The sequence below is a fragment of the Thermobia domestica genome, chromosome 16, assembly GCF_964235325.1.
Source record: "Thermobia domestica chromosome 16, izTheDome1.hap1.1, whole genome shotgun sequence".
In the NCBI taxonomy this organism is placed as follows: Eukaryota; Metazoa; Arthropoda; class Insecta; order Zygentoma; family Lepismatidae; genus Thermobia; species Thermobia domestica.
The window spans coordinates 97,758,279-97,784,162 of record NC_137469.1 but is presented as its reverse complement, the minus strand read 5'-3'; the positions used below and the strand labels follow the sequence as shown (position 1 = coordinate 97,784,162).

Below are 25,884 nucleotides of genomic sequence, written 5' to 3'. Positions count from 1 at the left end.
AGAAAAATTCCAGAATATTTTCGAATTCCGGAATTTTTCAGAAATCCAGTTTCTTTCCGAATTCCGGATTTTTCTAATTTTACTTTACGGATTCTGGAAAGTGAAACCTCCGGAACTAGTCATTTCTAGTACTAATAGTCATTGATTCACGAGTAGCGAACCTGCAAATCCATTGACTACACAATCGGTATACTTGTTTGTCTATCAACACTATATTTTACCAACTCTTAATTTCTTGCCTGCTCCTTGTCCTCTCAGTTTGGTTTATTGAGAATATTAGCAGCAATACATGACATCGAAGAACATTGGAAATAAAATTATTCCCTTTCAAGTTTCGCCAAGGAATGAGACAAGACAGAACTCTTTTAATATGCAAAAAACAAATACAAATAACTTTTACGACATCTTTCCGAGACGGGGCATTCTTATCTCTTGTGTTGTACGCCAACTCCAACTGCTAGCTCCGAAACCTAGTTTAACCTAACCTTACCTAACCATCAACAGGAAGTCATCATGTGACTCGATATCAGTAATGAATCTATTAACATTCTCAAAACCAAAACATCCAAATCACTCATGGGCGCCCGAAGAAAATTTTCTAGGGGGGCTCATCTCCCTGGTTGTTATATTACCAAACGTTTGGTATTTCTTATTTGTATTAAGAAAATCTTAAGAAATTTAATACATTCGTGAGCCAGGGGCGCCCCCTGCTCCCTTTGGGTGCCCATGAAATCATTGAATCGAATAAAATAAATGAAATAACCAAAAATAAGAACTTTGCAAAGGAAAGTTTAAATCTATGCTCTCAGCTCTATCTAAAGAAATTTATTATTTTAACTGTTACCTGACTACGTTCATGAATATTCTGTACAGTAGTTATTATTTAATGCCATTGTTTTTGCACTAAATTAGCCGATTATTAATCCCAGGAAATTAACGAATTATAGACTAAGTTACTTATTTTTCCACAATCTTTGTTTCCTTTTATTTGATAAAAATAAACTTAACTTATTAGCAATACAATTGGTGGATAGAGTAACAAAGAAGAATAAAGAGTATATCAAAAGATGTAAAATATCACATATAACTCTAAGAATAAAATTAGTGTGAAATATCTGGCAATAGTGTCTGTTAGATTTTCACAGTAAGTTACGATTTTCGTTATTTTTTTTTTTTTAAGGTATGTATGAATGGTTTCTTCTTCAGCTTAATTCTCTTATCTTTGTGCCTTATGAAATTTCTCTTTATCATTAACTGTTAGAATTGCATAAAATTTCACTATAAGTGAACCAAACTACCAGAATTCCTTCAAATTTCTGGAGAGGGAGAGGGAGACAGACAGAGAGACGAACAGACAAAGAATTCTACTGCTGAAAAAAAAAAAGGTGTATACTAATACACAAATATATAGGTCTAATCAGTTACAGTATATTTTCTTAATAGATATACAGCATGTTTTCTTAATAATACGTCAATAGAATTAACCATTGATGGATAACTTCTGTAGTATATATGTTAGGTGGAAAGTTAAAATAAAATTAATTACCTAGAGTAATTTAAGTATCTTTGATCGAGTCATTACAGAAATTTAATATCTTAAATTTATTATATAAAGTCATTATAGAATCTTTGCATATTAACTATCTTGGATAGAATAATTGAGTCTCCCGTTTACAAAACGGCTTTGTCTATTTACTGCAAATCCTAGAAAAAATGTAGGTTCCGCATGTTTTGTAGAACTGGGAATACTTCAGTGTGTTCATGTGAAAAACTTGAATATCCTCAAATATTCCAAGTTCTACAAAACGCATTGATACTCAATCCCATAATTTTTCTCAGTTTTATATCTTAAATGTCTTTGATAAAGCAATGTGTTAAGTTCTTTGATAAAATAATTATTGAATTTTCACACCTTAAGTTTCTTTGATAAAGTAATTATAGCACTTATACAAGTTAAACAATTTTAATAAAGTTATTATAGAATTTCTGTCTTAAATTTCTATGATAAAGTAATTACATAATTTTTATATCTTTAGTCAATAATTCCTGCCAATAACTTTAAACAAATGAGAGGCATCCAAATAGACTAATTGAAGCCTCGATTTACACACAGTCACACACATACACAAAACTATGCCAATACATATACTTATCAATGGGTCAAACACAGATTTCATGGAATTTGTGCTCTCTTGTTTTTATACAAAGAACGTATTAATAAATGGTTTGGAAACGGTGTTCATAAATGATTCTATTATTTATGTAAGCATTAATTCTTTCACTTTTACCATACGGTATTATTAACATATATGGATTCTTCCGTACTGTTATACTCCAATTACCTATAAAGCTGCAGACAAAAAGTAAATACTTCTAGCAAAGAAATACAATGTGTTGTACCGCTTGCATAGGTTCGTAAGGAAAAGTTAATTATGTGATAAAAGCGCACCGTTCTTTTAAAATGCCATGTTCGGAATGCTAATTATGCTCTATTATCTTCTTTTAAATCCTATACCCTCCTCCTCCTCCCACTCTCGTAAATAAAAAAAAGAAGAGAAATAATGTAAGTTCAATGCTCGAGAAAAGTAGTGAAAGAATCTTGTTCAGAATCAAGTTTACTTTCAGATTAGTCTTTTGCTCTCATTCTCTTAAACAGTGACACTGAAATTAGTCTTTTTTTAAATCTGTCCAATCCACTGACAATCAACATATCTAACTTAATATGAATCTTTAAGCAATGCGTAACAAAATTTAAATTTGCGCTTGAGTTAAGATAAAATTTAAAACAACGTTTATGTCACTGGTGAAAGAGGCCTTTGGAAAGAAGAAAAGCTCGAATCCTCGAACAAACAGGAACGAACAAGATTTATAAAATACTAGCATCAATTACCCGTTTCACTAGGTTAAATTAAGAAAAAAAAAATAGTAACATGTTCCGTTAGTCAGTCACTTTTTACTATTACTAAAGCACTCTTTAATATCGGTCAATAACGAATTATTTTTATATGTACCCCTCCCTTCCACATGTTGGGGGGCACGGCATCAGAAGTGTCATTGTTCATCTCAGCGACCCCTAAAACTATGTATTCGACACTGATATTGGTCATTTTAATCATTGTTACATATCTTCCCTCCTCATCTCCCAGCTGCGGGGCTGAATTTAGATATAAACGGCATCGGAAGTGTTACTGTTCATCTCAGTAACCCCGAAAACTATGGATTCGACACTAATATCGGTAGTTTCCGATCATTTTTAAAGGTCTCTCCTTTCCCCCATCTTTTAAGTTAAACCGTTAAAGTAATATGGCGAAAATAGTCTCAGGTTTAAACTTCCATCTAGGTTGTTTGATTGAGATCGGGCCGGTGGTTCAAGAGTTATTAAGTTTTATTTAATTTTAACGCCTCCTTTCCCCTCCCCTAAGTTCTATCGTCAAAGTGAATAGATAAATACCATCTCAGGCCCAAACCTCATATGTGTTGAAAATATGATCGAGATCGGTCGGCTGGTTCAAGAGTGATGAAGTCGCAAAGACAATCACTTTATTTTTTTTAGTTTTTACATACACCTCCCCCTCTCCCTCCCCTACATTGCACCGTCAAAGTTAAATTCCAAAAATTATCCCAGGTCCGAATGTCATCTTTGTTGAAAATTTGATCGAGATCAGTTGAGTGGTTCAAGAGTTATTAAGTTTTATTAATTTTTTATACATGAATCACCATTTCCCTGGGTTCTACCGTCAAGTAAAAAAAAAAAAAAAAAAAAAAAAAAAAAAAAAAAAAAAGTCCGAACCTCATATAACCTTCACCTATGTTGAAAATTTGGTTAAGATCGATCGGGTGGTTTAAGCGTAATGAAGTCACAAACACAGTCACTTTTATTTTTATTTATTTTTTAAACATATACACCTCCACCTACGTTGAATCGTAAAAATGAAATGACGAAAACACCCCAGGCCCGAACCTTATCTATGTTGAAAGTTTGATCGAGATCGATCCTGTGGTTCAAGAGTTATTTTTATTCATTTTCATACATTTCCTCTTCTCTCCTCCCCCTTCCCTAAGATCAACCGTCAATATGAAATGATAAAAAACTTCCCGGGGTTCGAACCTCATCTTCCCAGGTTCGTGATTGTTGCCGTTTCGTACGTGGCAGGAATATAGATTTTACTTAAAAGTAATACTGTAAGTAATCGCTTGCTTCATTGACTTTTATTATTATTATTATTATTATTATTATTATTATTATTATTATTATTATTATTATTATTATTATTATTATTATTATTATTATTATTATTATAGTACATAATAAATGTACCAACAGTATAATGTAGAGTATAAGCATCCTTCATCCTTATTCTAATGGCTAAGTAGCTAGAGCTCGTACTTTTCGTGCAAGAGGTCTCCAGTTGAGTTTTTGTGTTCTTATGAAGGAGAGGATCTTTATTAAGTGCGTTTTGGGGTTAGCAGGAGATGAACGGGTCGTGATCTTGTAATTCAGTTATCTTGTAGGCGCGATAGTATGGTGGGAAATGGTTTATGCTGTGAAGGCTGATCTTGCATGTTGTTCTATGCACCCGCCGCGCCGACTACATCGGATTCAAGCCCCAGTCGAGGTTCGAAGCCCACCTTAATAATAAGTTCCGTCGTTCGTAAGCTAGGTGTTGGATAAGAACACAGAACTCAATATTCAAACAATGTACAACCAAGATCAGAATCCCGTAAATTGTTGGATGTAGAAATCTTCATGCAAAGTCTAATCAAGATTTGAATCCCGTAAACTGGCGTATGTAGAAATCATCATGAAAGATCTGGCAAGATTTGAATCCTATAAATTGGTAGATGTAGAAATTACCATGCAAAATCTAAGCAAAATCTGAATCCAGTAAATTGTTGGATGTAGTAATCTTCATACAAGGTCTAATCAAGATTTGAATTCCGTAAACTGGCGTATGTAGAAATCATCATGCAAAATCTAACCAAGATCTGAGTCCCGTAAATTGGTGAATGTAGAAATTATCATGCAGGATCTAACCAAGATTTGAATACTGTAAATTGGCGGGTGTAGAAATAATCATGCAAGATCTAATCAAGATATGAAACCCGTGAATTGGTGGATGTAGAAATTAACATGCAAGATCTAACCAAGATTTTAATCTAAGCAAGATTTGAATCCCAAAATTTGTGGATGTAGAAATCATCATGCAAGATCAATCCTCACAGTATAGATTCCCCACTACAATATCTCGCCTATAAAAGAACTGGATTACAAGACAACATTGGTCCCAGTTGAGAAAGTTTCGAGTTCGGTTCCCGGTGAGAAAGCATCGAAATTACTACAGAGGTTCAAGTGGACTACAAATCTTATGCTGACAAGGTATGTAAATCTGTGGATTGAATCGGGATCTTCCGCAATAGTGAATCAGTTAGTTAGTAATGTGTTGACGAAAGGTGACTTAACGTTTTCATTTCCCAAGTGTTCACTTAAATATTTACATATTTATATTTTATATATTATTATAATCAACAAAATGTTATTTCCTATTTAACCGTGACAATGTCCCTTTTGTTCATTTTTTACAAGTAATTTTAGAACTTCAAAAAATATGTATTAATGAAAGGGAAAACTACCATTACGTATTTATTGCCATTAGCAAATATCTTCTTCCTCTTTTCCTGTTTGCTTCTTGAACTTCTTGAGACAGAAAGTAAACACTTAAATAGCATTTCACTTTTGCATACTCATTTCTTCTTACCTTTATGTTACAACAAGAAAAAAAAGTTTTAGCATTTATGGAAAATGTTATCTATTATTTGCTAAATCTTTTACAGTTTATGGTATTTTATTTGAAATTGACAAGATACTTATCAAAGAGTAGAAAATGGCAGCTGTGCAAATTGCAGTGTTTTCCACCTTTAACAGTAAAAGTGATCAGTTTTATCTTTCCTCATCTAAAGTAGAGAAAAGTAGTTTCACTTTAGGTAAGGCACATGGGCGTATGATGCCTTCATTGTTAGAATCAAACCAATAGCCTGATATCATGTCGTCGGTATCCGTTCTAAATCTGAAAATAAGCTGAACATGTAATTCTAACTATAGAATAGAACAGAAGGCTTAAAATTAATGTTGCTCTATAATTTTGACTCAATTTCATACTATATTCTATTAAGTAACTATATGGTTTACACACGGTAAATATGAGTGGCTCGGTGGAAGACAAGAGACATTTTCTAATTCTCAAGTAAACAGGAAAATACAGCGTGCAGATTTACTTTTGGCACACCACTCGAAATAATTGTTGAAAAATTATAATTCTTTCACTAATTTCCCCTCTCTTAAATCATTTGCCCTGGGCAACACGAAAATATCTTACTTGGCACACATAAAATTTAAGGGGGCTATCAGAAGTAATTGCTGAAAAATTACAATTATTTTACGATTTGTGTATAAATATGGCGTCCGCATGTATGGCATAAAAACAGAGTGCAAAAATTCACAAACCAACCTGTGCTAGGTTTCCACTATGAAGCAAGAATGCTATGTAACCGAGTTAGGGCAGGGCGAAGCTGAGGACCTCAGTAGTAGCGAGAAGGTGCGTCCGAAGGGAGCAGGCGAGTCAGCGACGGTGGGTATAAAAGTCAGTGAGGGTAGCAAAAATAAGTAGGTTTTGTCAATGACAATTGCCATCGTTTCTTACTAGTAGCATTCCACTTGTAAACATAAAATATAGCTTCTGTACACTATGCAGAAATACACCGCCGGTGGAAAACAGTATTTAATACAGTTACCTTTCATATGCACTCATTTATTTATCCGCCGTAAAGCACTTGTAATGATTTTGCACTTGTAAACCTAAAATACCGGTGTTTTACATTGTAATTAATTTTATCGCCTGCAGAAATTTGTTCTTTATAAATACATCTTTCCACGCGAAGTATTGCATTTTATCTGTAGGCCTAAATATTCCAAAATGTAGTACGCTAGAAATAAACCAGCACCAAATAAAGTCAAAGATTTCCATGCAATGCAATGCAATAACACAGGCCTGTATCCAGGGGGTCTAGGGGGCCGCCCCCTAAATTTTTGCTGGTCCTCTAAAATTTTTACGGTAGGCTTGCATATGAACTATAATATGGTGATGAACTATAATATGGTTGGATCGGGCCCCCCTAGCTTCAGCCGGGCCCCCCTACATTTTTGGGCTGACTACCGGCCTGCAATAACATACAAGTTTCCTCTGCTATCTGTAGCTACATACATTTCCGAAATTAAATTATCTACATACTGTTCTGTAGTCCAATCCCAACACATTCCATCCAAAACCTCAATTTCACAGTGCTGACTTCTAAGAATGACTGTTAAAAGTTGTCTCAAAATATCCAAGTTTGTATTCTAAAATTACATAGATTGGTAATAGTATACATGAGAACCCCCTGATCTGCGTTTCTTGTGTTCTATTACCACTTCTACATGAAATACCATAAATTTCAATACGTAGTGCAATAGTAAGAAGTATCCATGTGCACAAGACATGCGATATGCGTTAAATCCCCCCCCCCCCACACACACATAGTCACAGATAAAGTACAAGGGCACTACACATGCAGATATAAAGTACAGGTACGTTCTTTTTATTTTCGTATCAGTCGATAAGTAAATAAAAGTCGCTTTGTTACCCCGTTTGTAAGTTCGTACATACTCAATGAATAATCCCTAAAAGTATGAGCGTCCTGCTCCTTCGGGAACTGATGCAGCTTCATGTATACTATATCCCTCTTCAAATGTGCTTGCACAATTCTTAACACCCCCAACATCCAATAACTTCTTTCTTTCTTTCTTCACCATTATCGGTGTAATTAAAAAGCATCAGCTTACGCCAAGTATGCTAAAAATGCGATTAATTTGAAAAGTTTGTATTGTTTTTATAACTAATCGTGCAAATGGCGGAAGCCGCCATTTGCATTTTTATTTTTATTTGGTCGAACTTACTAGTCATATTACCTGTAACATATAGTATTAAGTGTTTTTTAAGTATAATTGTTCGTTAGTTAAGGTCAGGTGTATAAAGAATCAATTAGACAAATTTAGGTAATAATTGAAATATCTTAGTCGGGTGTGAAAATGTTAAAATCGGGAAGGAGTTCCAGCGGGAAGAAGAGGGCATGTTACCCGGATGATCGGGGTAGAAATGTTGGATAAAGTGAAAAAGGAAAGAAATGAGTGCGTGTATATTAATTGTAATTGTGTGTAAATGTTTTCGTGTTCTAATGTGATGAGTGTAAATGGTGAATGATGAAAATTTTCCACTTTAACCACTTCCTCTTCAGCAGCTCACTATCCGAGATGTTTACACTGTCACGATCACCGCGGAACTCCAATAACTTCACACAATAATTATATCTTTATACTAGTTATAATCTTTATTCAATCTAAGTTCATTGTCAAGCATCTAATATGAGGAATACGGTATTATGATCATACGCCGCAGCTCATGCAGCTAAGTCGGCTATATCACTTAAAAAAATTGTTTTCCACACTTTTTAATGTAATAAGGGGGAGAAGTGACGCCAAATATTGTTAAATTGTAAAACATATTAAGGATTGTATTAATCATGAAGTTGTCTAAAGTAAAAAAAAAAAAATGTTATAAGTAAAAAGTAATAAAAAAAATTGAGACCAACCTCCCTTAGGGGACTGTCGACTAGGGCGCCATCTTCTCCCTCCATCTAAGTTCATTCCATAATTAAACTTGTCATTCATTCATTAAAAAGCGTGTGGTTTTAAGATTAGAGTCGCAGCATTTTGGCTAAGTCGCCTATTACACTATTATTGTCCCAAAGTTGAGAGATTGTACTACATTATATTGCACTAAATATGCATAAGTAACGGCACAAGTTGCAACCAAAACGGCGCAAGAATAAGCTCGAATTTCCCTGCACTAAATGACAGATTGCGACAAAATAAATAAATTGAAGATAATAAATGCGTTGACGCTAGGTGTGTCTACATTATAAAGCTGAATACAAAAGAAAATGAATTTAAAATATCACTTGAAGAAGTATGAAATAAAATCTAAAATGAACTGGAAATGACTGGCCTGTGGCGTAAACTCGTGTTTCACGAAAGGACACGCACATAAAAGCGAAGAACAAAAGTGAAATGTAAACAAAAATTAATTAAAAAACTTTTAACGTCCCACGAATATGCCTTGTAGACTAAAAAAGACGAGTGATTAATTAATGGGAATTATTATAAAATAATTGGTGGAATGGCAAGGTTGGAGGAAACGGGAGAACCCGAGAAATCCCATAAATAAGATGTTGTTCAGCAAAATCTCTAAAGGTCTGGAGTCGATCGAAGGACCCTTCGCACCAATGAGCGCTTTAACACATTTTTTAGAACCCATTCTCACTCTTACTTGTTTCTACACATATGACTACGACCAGACTTGACAGGGACAGGAATATAGAATCTTCAAGAACAGTTAAGAGAAGTGTCTCTTCACAAGAACTCGAACCTCCAAGGGGATTTTGCCTTATGATTGCCAACCTAACATCTCAGACCGCTCAACTCACCACACTGCCTATGAAAATCATCCCATTCAATATAGATCGTTTTCCATAACACGAATTACACGACCACGCTACCATGTCATGGGGGACTGTCCTTCAATAATCCGATTTGAAATGTGTTTGTTGGGAGAAATGTGGTGATTTGTGTCCGATTGCCACAACGATAAGTAAGATGAAATTGATGTCCCCCCAGAATAAGCATCAAATCTGCGAGCCTCTGAATATTGAAGACAACTCTGCTCTCCTGATCTTTCACAGCATTGTTTTTCAACCTTATAAATATATTGAACATTACTTTAAAAAAAATATGGGAACAGTCTCCCCCACTGTTGAATACAGATTTGCGCCGCTGGATAGAAAACAGGTAGAGCAAATTACATTCCGGAATCGTTTCCTCCCACTACCAGATTTTATTACAAAATTAGACTATAATACAAAATACCTGACGGTCTGGGGAAGGAATTCTCACTAAGCAAGTTACGTGAGGAGGGGTAGGACACTCAATGCTCCACTGCAAGCAGAGAGGGATAAAGATTCTCACAAGGCTCCACTGCAAGCCAGGAGGAAAAGGAAGCCAAGTCCTCTACTGCAAGCTAGAGGCTTTGGGTTTAGGTGAGGTACTTCCAAGCCTCCACTGCAAGCCAGGAGGAAAAGGAAACCAAGACCTCCACTGCAAGCTAGGGGCTTTGGGTTTAGGTGAGGTACTTCCAAAGCTCCACTACAAGCCAAGAAAGGGGATTTGACCAGTCCAGACTGATACCTGTCGTTGAAATCCTCTTGGTTATATAAGTACTCCGGGTAAGGCGGTTTCGTTGTTGATCCTTCGTCGTCACATGACCAGTGGTGTTTCTGTTGTCCCTGTCGTCTGTAGTCATAGTAATCCGTAGTAAGACGCACATGGTTGATGTTTGTAGATAGAAGCACATGTCGGATGTTTGTAAACACAACCATGCAGGACATTACAGTATAAATGAACTCTGCTAAAGATAGTAAACAAATAAAAAACAAGGTCACGCCTAGAAGTTTCAATTTTGTCCGGTAGACGTTAGCTGCTGTAGAATGTTTGTTACAAATCTAACAGTGCGATGTATAATTTCTACCATTCTACAGCTACATACATTTGTTTCAATAGTAGAAAGTAGGATATGGACATTTCCCGTTAAAGTCACCATCACCCGATAATGTTAACGGATTTATTTTATTAACGAGCTCGGCCGAGATAATAGCCGAGCATAAGACATAATTAAAAAATTAGCTTTCGTTCAAGAGTTTTGGTGCGAAGTTACGTACATACGTATGCAAGTACTAACGTTACAATCTTTTAAAGCCCGCTAGCGTGGTACTAATCAGTGTTGAAAGAAAACGAATTAGAAATCTCCATGAAATTCACAAAAAGATGAGAAAGAAATATATACGACTCTGCAAAAAGAAACAAAAATGCCATTAAATAAAGGAAAATATTAATATACATACATTATCATGGAATTATTTGATTGATTAATTTTCAGTTCAGCGTCCCGCTCAGTAGTGAGGCTGTATAGTATGAGATATCAACTTGCAGCTTAATGTGGAATCCAAATCGCATGAGCTCCCACCAATCAAACTAGGCTCTCGGGCCGATTTTCTTGGGAGATTTCAATGCTAGAATGAAACACTAACCCAAAGTAAAAGTTGAAGGAAATTTCAGATATAGAAAACAGGCAAAAATCGTAATATTAATGTAGAATTTGGCAAAGTAGAGAAAATCTGCTTTATGAATTCCTACAGGAAATGAGCATTACTACGCTCAAGTCTAAGATCATGCAAAAAAAAATTGACCAGATTACGTTAAACAGAAGATATGTAAATATGAAGACTACAACGCAATTAACAGGTTCAATACAGGAAGTTACCATTGAATTGTAAGGTGTAAACTGGATCTGAAGAGCAAACTGGAAAGAAGAAAGCTTGCAAGGCGATAGAAATGCATAGAAAGCAAGATTTTTCAAGACCAGCGGAATATGTGTTTTAACTGGAACTAAAGAAAAAAAATTGCCACTATTGAGAATGTTATGGATATTACCGCAACTAAAAAGATCATTGAAATTCTATTGGACACAGTTTTAAAGATAGGGTTACGATATGTCAACTTTTAGTAATAACTATACTTTTTTCAATAAAAAATCTTAAGTAAATTCAACAGGACATCAGTTAAGATGTTTCATGGTCTAGCTCCCGAGATTGCCAGGTCGTAAAGAAATTTATATGGATAAGGTATATTCTTCAAAATAATAATAATAATAATAATAATAATAATAATAATAATAATAATAATAATAATAATAATAATAATAATAATAATAATAATAATAAAGAATGGTCAAAATCGGCGCGCACCTTTGTCGAAGTTATGCGTGAACATACGCACAACAGAGGGATGGCCAATTCAGGAATTTTTACTTTCCGGAATTCGGAAATTAAAATCGAAAATATCCGGATTTCAGAAAAATTCCGGAATTTAGAAATTTCCAGAATTAAGAAAAAACGGATTTTGGAAAAATTCCGGAATTTTCCCGAAATTTGGAAGTTTTCCGAATTCCGGAAAGTGATATTTCCGATTTCGCAAAATATTGGTCATCCTAATGTATAAGGTACGTGTACCCATTATGGCCCAGGTAACCAATGTAGTTCACCAACCACGTCTGCATATTTACGCTGGTACTAATAGATGGCAGTATAAACTATACTCTCGCTCTCGTGACCAGTGAAAACATATTTGCGTGGCTCAATTGTTTCCGAGTGGCGTGACCGCCAGTAGCTCCGGATATAGTGTCAACTGGAAGAAATTATTCTATTGTCATTTTAGCAAGGTAATCAATGTTTTGTTTCAGTATCTATTGTTAAGAGCCTAATCAGTATAATGTTTGGATAATGTAGCTATGTATTCAAACATAAACATAAAATATGTGTGACGCAATGCATTGCATTGTATAAGTAGCAAGTGACCACAGAAACGAAGAGGTCAAGTACTGCACAATATGGCCACGGTAGGCCATTTTGGGCAGCACTTTAAGTTTTTCACCGTTTTGAGTTCATGTTACCGCCAGGGTTTGTGACACCCTATATTACGGTACTCATATTTTTCATAAATATTGATATTTTGATACTAACACCAGAAAGGCATGGAGTATTCCCAATATCTTTTGGATCAATTTTAGATTTTGTCGTCTTTCCCCTGTATCCTTTTATTTCAATAGTTAATATTTCTTACACCTTGCATTTGATTTGCATTTTTAATAGCTCTTTATTGCACTTCACAAATTTTCGCCTTAAACTTATGTATTATTATAATATTCTTGTTTTTTTTTTTTTTTTTTTTTTTTTTTATAGCGAGCCACATTAGAAATATTCTGTATTAATATAGATACATACTATATGAAACAGATGCATTGAAGACATACAGTATTATCATGTCGGTCCCTTTCTACCACCGTGCCTAGACAAAATGGGACCTGCCCTTTTGAGTGGGATTCAAACTATTACTCGCATTGGTGTTTGGTGTCTGACGCAAAGGAGATTAAGTACCTTTGCTGAGAGTCAAACCAGCACACAGATAGTTGGCCCTATACACCTAAGCTACTCGCCACGACGAGCACTAAATTATTGGAGAATCGTTGCATATGCTTCTACAGAGTTGGTGGTGTAAACTTGAAATGCAGTAGTATAACCAGCTTTGGCCAATGAATTTCTGAGAACCGGCCCTCCCACTTGGGAAGGTTTTCCCCACGAGGATAAGCATCACAAATGCAACCCAACAAGAAGATGGCATTAAGAAACAAAGAACAAGACTTTTGCATTCACTTAAGTAATAAATTATATGTAAGAGGTGCAAAAAGAAATATATGTGTGAAAGTATTGATAATATCTATTGCACACATATTGAACTACAATAAAGATGCCAGTACGTTTGCATTCAGATTCCTGACGAGAAACCATACCAATACCCAGTTTTATAGTATAAGCTAAATGGGCTTAACACAAAACTATCGAATCAAGTTATAAATTTATTAGGTTCACGTTAGTGGGTCTTTAAAGATTGTATGTCCATCCGTCCGTCTGTTACTCCACACGATAACTTTTGAACAAAAGCGAATTTTGGAATTCTGTTTGTAAGATAGTTAGACGGATTATATCGGCCAAGTTCTTTAACGGAGCCAATACGTTAACATCTTCATGGGTAACGATGATTATAGCATTAGCTATCCATATCTCAATGATTTTGTAATTTACAAGCTTAAATATTTTTGGGGGATTATCAAATTTTTGGTTATATTTTAACAAATGATGTTACCCCACATATATAGGGTATCAGAGGATATATAACACTGATCGTTTCAACTATCAGCATAGATTCATTCATAAATATAAATTTTGTGTAACCCTGTTTATAGTTATGATTAGAGTTTATTTGTTCACAAGAAGCATCAAATGATAATTTTCCTAAAATATTTTTTTCTAAAGAAAGGTGCCCATACGCTATACCCTTGTATATCACCAAAGAAAGCATTTTATACACTTATTATTTATTTCTTAACAAATAACCAGCTATACAGTCTGCATGTATATTTTCACTGAAATAAATAACAATTAGTAAATTAAACAACAATAATGTAGTCTAGTACGTATATTTAAAGGTACCATACCGACATTCATATTGTGAAATTGAGGGAAAACCTGGAAAAAATCTACGTGATGATGACCCGCTACCGAATTCGAACTTTGTATCTCTTAATTGCGAAGACAGAATGTTTAATACATTTGGTCCCATACATGTGTTTGTGCACGTGCAAGTACTGTTCTGAAAGCGTCTTATTACACTCATTAAATTAATATTTATACTTCATAAAGGTAAAAAAAAAATGTATTTTCCTTTTGGTGTATAAAACTTGTATGTCAAAGTATATATATACTTTCATTCTATTAAAAACACTAAAATAGTTGGGATTTTGAGTTATTATGTATTTATATAACCTGGGACTAAATGTGTTAATCATTTTTTTAACCGACTCAACCGGAACACATCTCTGTGCGGTCTTTCTTCGATATTTTACTTAATCCAACTCGATATTAATACAAATATAGAAATTTCTAGGTCAGCTGAAAATGTCCATACTCTTCGGTAGGACTCGAATCCACAATGGAAGCTTAACGTCTGAGACTATCCAGCTACCACTAGCCTACGCTCACTGGATAAATATAAGTATCAGAAATATGAGTATTTTTTTGGCCGTACACAAATATGCAGCGTACCAAGATAAGATTTATAGTATTTCATCCAGATAACTATTGTAGGAAAATTATCACAAAATAAATTCACAAATGCTGCTGATCACAAAATATCCTTAATTTAGTGATATTTGTATTAAATCCATAGAAAGCATGTACTTGCAAAATATGGTATTAAAATAACTCGAAGGCGACTTTAAAGTATGCCACAAGGTTCAGCGTTATCTCCACTACTGCACATGTTATAGGTAAGTGATACGTCAACGATGCCCCTATCTTCATTTTTTCTGCAAATCATGGAACTTTACTAGTCTGCGAAATGTCAATACAAATAGTCAACAATAATATACGAGACGCATCTAAATAGCTCTGGAAGTGCCCTAGATGGCAATGAGTGGCTAGAACAAAACGTTCTTGAGCACGAATTGAGAAGGAACATAACCTGATGCAAGCGCAGTTGTGCGGAGCGAGTGATAAGAGAACTGTGGTATGGTAAACATTACTCCGTGAATATAGTATCTCACCGAGTGCGCATGTGCGGTAATTTAGATTTCTTAGCGCTAAAAAGTGTCGACGTCAGAAATCAACCGGAATTTGGGTGAAGCGTATGGACCAGATGTCATGACTAAAGACATGCTTAGAAAATAGAGCACACAATACACAGCAGACCAACCAAAGTGCACGATGAATAGCGTAGTCTGATTGTCCATGGTTATGCCTGAATTGATGGGAAGTGCAGAACGGTGGTTCACAATATTCTAACTCTCATATCAGCTTCCGAAGATCTCTCACTCCTTGATGAATAAGGTAAGTACCAACCGACTGCAGTTTTGCAAGTTGTGTGCACGATGAGTTGAAAAACAACTGACAGCGGATCACAAGAAAAAAACTAGAACGCCCTCTTCGAACTCCCCGCTGCGTTACCACAAAGAAGATGACCAGTTCCTTAATCGCACCGTTACCAGGAACGAAACATGAGTGTTCTATGTGACGCTAGAAACCAAACAACAGTACGAGCACTGGCGACATAACTGTTTGTCCGTCATGATCAAATTGAAACAAACATTGTCTATCCCGAAAAGTGTTGTGCACGACCTTCCTCATCCATATTTTCCCCCAGAGGCACATAAACATATACAAAGTTGACACTGTGCGGTAACTACGAAGGGCGATCCATAACAAAAGATGTGGAATGCTGAACGCAAAAATAATGATATTGTATGATAAAGTCACGTTCCCAAACATAAATTCTCACTCAAGCTACTCTGCATGTATCTGATTGGGATATCTTTTGATCATTCTCCTACTGCCCTGGTCATGCGCTCAGCAACTTTTTCCTATTCCTACACCTGAAACGATTCCTCGCCTAACAATGTTTCGACAGTGCAGCTGTAGACGGTTATGCCATTCTGGATCCAGTTCTAGGCGGTATTGTTCTTTCACAGGCATGCAAGAGCTGGTGCAATAATTCGACAAACGCCTCAACAAGGATGAAGCATATGTTGAAAACTAGGTTATGTTTCACTAACTCTACGTTAATGAAACAATATTCTTTTCATCTTTGTCTTTCATTTTACAGTCTATCGTAACTTACTTTCTGGATGTGCCTGCTATTTATTCTTCACAATGTGTAATCGCAAGAAGCGTAAAATAAATAGTGCTAAAACACAGGTATTAGTCATTGAATCACTAAAGTACCAAGTCGCACACAGCGTTATCCATTACTTCTCAATATTAATGTGCAGGAATTTCAGATTAGAATTGTGCTATATTTCGATCGATCGAAGGATATCTTAAAATATGGACAAACTGATATCAAGCTATATTTTGATCGGCGTTTCAATATTAAGATTTTTCGATATTTTTCAATATTTTGATATTTTTCGATAGTTGGATATATCGATCAAATTTTGATATTTTATTGATATTCAAATCCGAATATCGCACAACCTTAGTTCAAACATGTGCGAACTCTGATCCAAGATAATTAAAGGAATTATTTATGATTCAAACAATATCTTCAAAACATTAAAGACAAATTAACTGTCAGATTAAATGTTTTTAAATGTGTACGAGTTAAAATTATTTGAGGCTTACAATTTGATACTCTTATTAAATAATGCAAGATTTTTCTATCCCCCGTGACTGATACATGGACATTCAGTTTGGATCAAGGCTTTCAACAACTTTTATAACAAATTTCAGTTTCAGAATATCGTGCTCTATTGAGTTACATACGTACTTCATTAAACTTCCTAGTCCAAATAGTTTGATGAACGCGCGCATAGATTTTCCACTTCTTAAGCAACATCTTGAAACATTACTGTACTGTAAGATCCAAGAAACTTTATGGCTTTTCAGTATCAATTTGCAACTGCTTAATGTCAATCCACTTATTAGGATTCAAATGTCTCAATGTGTATATTGACAGCTGCTAGTATAACCATATGCTTAAATATGTAATATATGTTCTCTATAACAGTCCAACGCAATATTTCATGGGGGCCCAAGATGGCTCAGTTGTAGAGCCCTCAGCTCTGGTGCTAGAAGTCCCTGGTTCAATCCTAGGGAAAGTGAGTTTGTGATAAACAACATCGTGTCCTCCCACATTAACATTCCAATAATTACTTCATCATTCAGTTTCATTAATCATGTACTCTTTATCCAAAATGGCATAAGCATGGAACGTACAACTAGAAATTTCAGTTTCATTTCAGTAGATCCCATCAACAACTATCTACATAGATGTTTCTTAGTCTGGGGTTTAGGATCCCTAAGAGGGTCGAAAAGGGAGTATATAGAGGCTGTGAGAAAAGAGTTGAAAAAGAAAAATATAATTGAGATCTAGTATAGAAGAAAATAGATTTTAAAAGATTATTTTGAATTTCTTATATTGATAAAATATTTTTATTTTCATAATTCACGTCAAATACAGCAAAGAATATTGAACAAATATTTAAAGAAAGAAGAATTATCTGAAAACTTATAATAAAAGAGGAATGAAAGTGTTGGAAAGCTATACTGAAATACAAGCAAAATACAAGATTTCATCAACAACATTCGAAAGGTATTATTTTCTTTGGAGTATGTTTAGTTGAAGGGGCGCAGAAGTACGTAAAAATAGAATATTGTAAAATTTTGTTTTATATAGGTTGTAGGTAGAGCATTTAATAAAAAGAGCGTTTGGAATTGACTTTTATTACTAGTTTTATTATAAAACTTTTATTATAAAAAGTATTTTTATAAAATATTATATAAGATAATTATTTTAATATGAAAGGTTAATTATAGGTGGTTTTTGATTGTAAGGTTGCAGACAGGATATTTAACAGAGCCCCGAAGCAGGCTAAGCAAAGTGGAATTGGATGTTTAAAGCTTTGAAGCAAGTAGTGGGTAGGTTAGATGGACAACAGAGCCCCGAAGCAAGCTAAGCGGCTGAGATTAGGATTTTTAGTTAGAGTTTTGAAGCAGGCTAAGCCAGGTAGAAGGATAGGTGTAGTTTTGAAGTAGACTAGAGGCCCTGGGGTTAGGTTACTTTTAAAGTTTTGAAGCAGACTACAGGAGGGTTACCAGAAAATTGGTATTGGGTTGTTTTTGTTTATTTAATTTATAGGGTTCCTTGGGTGGCGGTGGCGCTGCTGCTCCGATGTTGTCTCTTGCTCCGTGGGAGGGGCCAGAAGCCGTTGTTTGCATGTGACTGTAGGTCCATTTACATGTGACTTTAAGATATTACAATTTTTCAGGAGAAATAAGTTGAAGTAAGGGAATTGTAGTTGATTTCTGTGTCATTTAAGAATGGAATTGTGCTACATGTTCTAGAAATGAACAATGCAAAGTGCTGTAGAGACCAGGGGCGGATCCAGGGGGGCGATCGGGGCGATCGCCCCCCCAGAAGAGGAAACTTTCTTGTTTTATACATATAAATAAAATCCATCCCAGAGTTTGGAGCCCTTAAAAGTAGCATTATGACAGCCCACCGTCCCCCCCAGAAGTCGGTCCTGGATCCGCCCCTGGTAGAGACTATGTACTTACCAAAAGCGCACATAAGGAAATATGCATACAATGATGCAACTATTTAACCCTAACTTAAACTAACTAAACCTAATCTTACCTAACGTAAACTAACCAAACCTAACTCAAACTAACCTAATATTAACAGAAATAAGCGAAATTTCATCATTTTTCGAAGATAAGGCTGGGTCCCTACAACTAAACATAGGCCTTTCCCTTGCTATTCTTTGCAGAGTTATATGTGTTTATAAGGCTTATTATGCTCATACACAACTGTAAGCGATAAGCAGCAATAATTAAAAAGGTTATTACAAGCCGGATATTACTTACGGGGTCGCTGATGAAAGGGATATCGTAATACGAAATAGCTTAAGAAAGCCACACATAAGCTCTATTGTGTTTATTGCGTATACTTGTACCAGTTGACTTCTACATTAAACGAATTACTTACTTCTTATAACATCGTTAAAATACCTATCTGCAAGGTAAACATTTGTGTTAACAATACATCAATTTCTGACATGTGTTTTACGTTGTAACAAACTTAACATGACATTAGCTTCGTTTTCTTTTATCGGATATGTTTACATTTGTAATAACATTCTTCGCGGAGTCATTTGAACTACGAACAACCGAGCTCCTACATGTATACTAACAAAAACTAGTCGGAGTAACACTACCACTATATTATACATAATGGCAAAAACATCGAAACTGATAGGGCTCCTAAGTATTATTTAAACTTATTACAACGTCTTTTAATAACTTAAAACGTAACAGATGTATGGTCATCTGTCAAGCTTATCATTCAAATAATGCCGTTCATTCCAACTTTGAAACTCCCTTGCTTTGATTAAAAGAAAGAATCTACCGAAATTTTAACACTATTATTTATTAAACGTGACTTGCTTTCGTCAGATTTTATAATTAACTAGCAGATTGCCTGTTCACCGCACGGAGAGAATAAGTTTCATATTGGACATAAAGCGAAATGGGGGCTGAATTTGCACTTAAACGTCATTGGAAGAGTCACTGTAGGTGTCAGCGACCTCGAAAACTGTTAATCGATCGGTCATTTTCTATCATTTTTTAAAATATTTTCCCCTACCTCTCCCCTAAATTGCACTGTCAAAGTGAAATGATAAAAAACATCGCATTCTCGAACCTCATCTATGTTGAAAATTTGATCGAGATCGGTCGGGTGGTTTAAGAGTCTTCATCCCGGCGAAATTAAAATACCGCTAATTTTACAGTAATTATGTGATATCTTCAAATAGATAAAAGATAATCGAAATGTGAAACAAGAGCGCCCTAGACAATATTATTTTACATAAGATACCGTTATCACAACTCACTTATCTGCTTTCGATTTCGATCCATTTCGAAAATCGGCATTTATTTTCGCGTTTCTAAACAGCTGAAAACGGAAAGCCACTAGGTGACTTGTGATAACGGTACCTCACGCAAAATACTATTGTCTAGGGCGCTTTTGTTCCATATTTCAATTATCTTTTATCTATTTGAAAATATCACATAATTACTGTAAAATTAGCGGTATTTTAATTTCGCCGGGATGAAGACTGTTAAGTGTTATGAAATCACAAACATAGTTACTTTCATTTTATATATTAGATTATATTAAGTCATTCAAACAAATTGTCGATACAGTGGAACTCTTCCTTTACTTGTCTTCACAAGAGAAGTAGTGACACATCATTGTTCAAGTGAATAAGAATAGCGAAGCAATACTTTTATTACTTTTACTACTACTACTACCAATAATTGTAATAAACTTAGAATTTGTTGTGACATATAAAGTAGTGTATGATTTACGCTGCTACTATTCCATAAATTTATAAGAAACTTACGTTCGTATACGTAGTTTTCATTTTACTTCAGAAGGTATTTTATTCATTATAAACCTTTTCTCCCTGATATACCAACATAGAATTCTTTAACCATTCCAGGTAATAATAATAATAATAATAATAATAATAATAATAATAATAATAATAATAATAATAATAATAATAATAATAATAATAATAATAGATCCATACGGTATAAACAATTATTGAAAGTCATTTCACTTTTTAACATCCGCTGTAATTTTGAATTGTTAGTTGAAATTTCATGTAACTCATACTTCATTTCCTCCCTAATATATTTAATATCTATTTCTGTTGCTTGCATAATTTGTTCCTTACAAACATATTTTTTGACCCCGATTATTCAATTTCACTCATCAGCTTTTTCCAACTTACGGTGTGCTTAAACCTAGCCTGCAAAGATATTCATGATTACACAATATGCTAATAAGTTATGAGTAGGTTTTTTTTTTTTTTTTTAAAAAAAAGAAAGAAAATTAAGGCTTGCTTTTCTTCAAAATAGTTCCTTGTTCCTGCAACAATAAAAAAAAAAAATTCCTCCGCCAGGCGAAATTATCTGAATTTAACTCCGGGCAGTGTTACCACACTTGGTACAATTGTACCAAATTCAGCCCTTTTTGTCATTCATCGGCCTGTTGGTACCACGCTGGCATTTTCAGCCCATTTTGTGAAAAAGTTGGCACAATTCTACCCAATTCAGCACCACTTAACAAATACTTATCACATTTTCAAAAATGTCAGTAAGACTTTTCCTACATCTCACGTTACTCATTCTGTGTATTGGACTCTTAAAAGATGCTGTTGAACATTCATTCTGTGACGTTGCACCGCATAACGCTATAAACTTTGTGTGGAAAATTCGTAATTCGAACTATATCGGAAAGCATATGACGCTAGATGGGTGCATCTGCGCCGCACATGAAGACGACAAGAAAGAAGCAGTACGGTGGAAATTTTAATTTGCGGCCTTTGCTATACTTCCTGCGAGATAAGTTTCATCTACTTTCACGTTTGTTCGGGTTCCTATTTGCATGTTTTTAAAATGTATTTTGTTTAACCCTTTCACAGAGGAAGTCGACTTTTGTCGACAGAACCAAATTTCCCATGCGAATGTCGACTATAGTCGACTTGTTAAAATTTGTTTGTCCGTATCTTGGCTTTGTCGAGAGTAGTCGCCAAAGTTGTACCGTTCATTTTTGTTTGTGTTCTATTGTTTTCGATAAACAATAGAAATCACACAGAAAACCTTTGGCGACTACAATCGACAAACCCAAGATACAGACAAATTTTAACACGTCGACTATAATCGACATTCGCAGGTTAGGGAATTTTTTTCCGTCGCCTTCCACAGTGAAAGGGTTAAAAGAGCACTTTCTTGATTTGGACTCTTGGAAGGGGGAGTTCTAGAACTTTATCTCTTTTGTTTCGTGTTATAGATCCATGTATTACACAAATATAAAATAATGAATTCAGCCCTTTTTGTTTCGATTTGGTACTATTTTCAGCCCACTCCAACGCTAGAACTGTGGCAACACTTGACTCCGGGTAACCAAACATTTAATAAGCATTGAGTATTGTCGAAGAGCTTGCAAATTTTTTTGAAAAAGGCTTATGGGTATTGATAAAATAGGTTTGAACTAATCCTAAGATTTAGAACACAAGTAAGATTTCTATCACCACAAAGAAAACACTTTTTTTTTTTTTTGTCCACACTGTCAACACTGAATGTATTTTTCAATGGTACTTACCTATGATGAAGGCAGCTAACAAACTCTTAAATCTTTTATAAACCATATTTGTTTGAAGAATGAACACTCGTACACAATAATAAGAACATGTAACTCACATCCTCACAAACACACAGACCTTGTATTAAATGCGTTAAACTACAAAGAAGGGCCATATAGAAACTAAAGTCCTCGGCTTGGAGATAAAAACTGGTTACGAGAATTCCTGCACCTGATGGTCATTTGCTCGTTATGGAAGCACACGGCAAACTGATTGACAAAACGCTTGTCCAAGAGGAAAGGCGTTACGAAACCAATGTTACACAGTACAGGTACTAGTAATAATAATAGAATGTTGTTCTCTTACAGGTTGAAACTAGCTACTTTCTCTGGCTCCCAAAGCAATTGCCACTACTAAAGAACTTATTTATACTCTAAATGCTGGAGTTTTCAACCTATTTGGGCTCGAGGCACTGACACAAAAAATATAATCTTAGTGTATGTAGTTAAGATTGCTAGCTTGGTATGGTGTTAACAATTTTATCCTTAGTACTAAGGCTATATGAGATGTGGATACACAGTTTAACGTGCCTTCTGAACATTAGTGACCACTAGAGATCGAACCCGGGTCTTCCATGTGGAAAGTACGCATGCTAACCATACAGCTATGAGGGAAGACTATATTTATTAGCGGTGATTGTAAGGGTGGCTCGAGAGGATTTATACAGGCCCGTAGCCATGGGGGCCCGGTGGAAATTAGGGGGTCCCAATCCAACTACATTATAGTTCATTTGCAAGCCTACTATGAAAATTTTAGGTGGGTAGTAAAAATTTAGGGGGGCTCGGACCCCGTACCCCCATGGATACGGGGTTGGATTTACCCCCGGTGCCATATCCCCGATCATGATTAATGTGTTATCAGCATTTTCGCAGTACAAACTTTTCACTCCCTTGTGTTGAAAGCCCTCGGTGAAATCTAAAATCACTGTTTGTGAGAAGTTACATTTCCTTACAAAGTTTGTAAGATGTAGAAAACCTCTTGAAATCTCGTCGAATGCGATGCGCCAACTCTCCTGTATAAATTGAATTACAAACAAGTTAGAAGCTTCAGGTGCTGGTGTCTCGGCTAGAATTAGCTGATCGGTTGGAATTTAGTGCATCTTTTCGCCACCGAGGCCATATAAGACGAGGATCAACAGTTGAAGGTAGAATCCGAACCAAAGCAATGTGTTTAAATGTTAAGGCTCTCCCACCAAGAGTAATCGAATACGCACCCGTACACCGAAAGCACGCACTAACTAATTACTAAAACAGCAATGGAGATCATAATTAATATTCCTATCTGTTGTACTTTTACGATCAGTTCTGACTAGTTACATAATTTATAACTAGTTTTCACTTCAATAATGTTAGTTGAAATTATAGGTAGACTACCTTTTAGTAGGGGCCGCGGTGGCTCAGTGGTAGAGCGTTCACCTCTGGTGCTAGGGGTCTCGGGTTCCAACCCTGCTCTCGCCAAGTGAACTTTGTGGTGGACAAACACCGTGTGCGTGGGTTTTCTCGGGGTTCTCCCGTTTCCTCCCACTTTCTTCATTCCACCATTTCATTCATTACTCATTATCACCGTCTCCTTTAGCCTAACCGGCATAACCGTGGGACGTGAACCTCAAAATTTCATTTCATTTCATTTACCTTTTAGTAGGCCAGTGTTCTGAACCTTTTCTTCCCTTTTCGTTGAGTTGAGTTGATTTTGAGTTTAACGTCCCGTTCAACAGCGAGGCTATATGAGACGTGGACCTACTGATTAACGTGGAATCCGAACCACATGAGCTCCCGCCGGGAATCGAACCCGGGTCTCCCACGCCAAAGTCGCGTACGCTAACCGCTTAGCCACGGAGGAGCTCTCTTCTTCCCTTTTCCTCAAGTAGAACCAGAGTAAAGACATTCTTCCACATTTGAGGCCTCCCGTAACAGCCTATGTATACAAATATATTGTACTTATAGAAGTGTTAGGTACAGAGCTTCATTTTCTTTAACATGACTGTACATAATAAACCACAGTTTGTTAGATACACATGATTTATTGAAAAGGGCGTGGTCTTGGTTAAAAATACTATTCGAAGACAGTAAAGAAAGTATACGAAATGAAACAAGGTCGGATTTGTGTAGGTGATAGTGTCTCACAAGAAATCCAGAACTGGTTTTACCTAGTTTTTCACTTTTTTTTCTTTCACACAAAAAAGGACGAAAATTACTGTTACAGCAATAAATATTAGCAATGGAGTTCATAAAAGAATTAAAAACAATGAAAATGTATAATTAAGAATTTAAAAAGAAAGATAAAAAGACATGAATATTTGAAAGGGTAACGAAATTTTAACTTAAAAAAACTAGAAAAAATGCCTCGGTGAGTTATTCATTAAAATGTAAATTACTCATCAACATCAGTTATTACGCGAGTAACAAGGATGTAGTAGATCCACGCCCTGCCTGTTAAGGTCACGTACACAGATTTCCTTGCTTCGAAAAAGGTCATCGGAAGTTCTTATGAAATTACTTTAAAAAAAGAAAAAAAAATAAATAAATAAAAAAATTGTCGTTCGTAAACTTGAGCTTCTGCGTACACAATTAGCCTTTAACATTATCAAATAATTAGTGGAATTAGGTTTATAATATAATGTAATTATTTACGAAAAAAAGAAAGAAAAACATATGTTCAAAAATGGAATATGAACGTATACCTTAAACGTCTTTAGTCTTACGAATAAACATGGAGTAATTATGGAAGGAAAAAATTAAATGTAAAATCATTTTCTGCGAGTATGAAACAGATACAAAATTTTCGGCTTTGTCCAGCATCGTGAGACTGAATTAACAGATAGCGCATTCTAGTCTAGGATGCCAGAAATGAGACCGCTAGTAGGTAATGTGATGATCGCATATTACGCAACTGAAAGACTTCCTGTCGGCCATAACCCATCTTCAGCTGTGAAGTCAAATTTCAGTATACTTAACACCGTAATTTATTGGCAGAGACACGGGATCTCAGCGATAGAACGCTCACTTCCTCTGGGGCGAGAGATCCATGGTTCGATGTGTGTTTGTTGTGGGTATAATCGTGTCCAGAGGTTTTCTTGGGATTCTCCAGCTTTTTCCTCCCATATTTTTATTCTACGATTCTTTTCACGATCATTCCCTTTGATTAATTACTCGTCCTTTTTATCTTTAATTGTCTGTCTCATACTTCTTAAAATTATAAAGTAAAAAATAAAATAAAATAACACGCAGGTCGTAGCTTTACAAAACAGTTTTGATTCAATACGTTTATTTAATAGAAACAATGTGTAAAGGAACATTATATTATTAATGTTTCTCAAACATCAAACACCAAGCCAAAACTCTAGGGGTTGGGCGTGGTA

At 35.3% G+C, this 25,884-nt stretch overlaps 1 protein-coding gene across 4 annotated transcripts in view; it reads right to left on the bottom strand.

Annotated features, from left to right (window-relative positions):
* Positions 1 to 25,884, bottom strand: part of LOC145673262 (uncharacterized) — a 333,328-nt gene that overhangs the window by 216,420 nt on the left and 91,024 nt on the right. For 2 of the 4 annotated variants that reach the window (XM_081742789.1, XM_081742791.1), the window contains exon 1: positions 22,487 to 22,740. The exons of the other annotated variants lie outside the window; for them this stretch is intronic. In XM_081742789.1, the coding sequence (XP_081598915.1) occupies positions 22,487 to 22,532 (46 nt within the window). In that variant the 5' untranslated portion in view covers positions 22,533 to 22,740. Of the gene's footprint in view, positions 1 to 22,486; positions 22,741 to 25,884 lie in introns of those variants that run through there. 4 annotated transcript variants of the gene reach the window in all.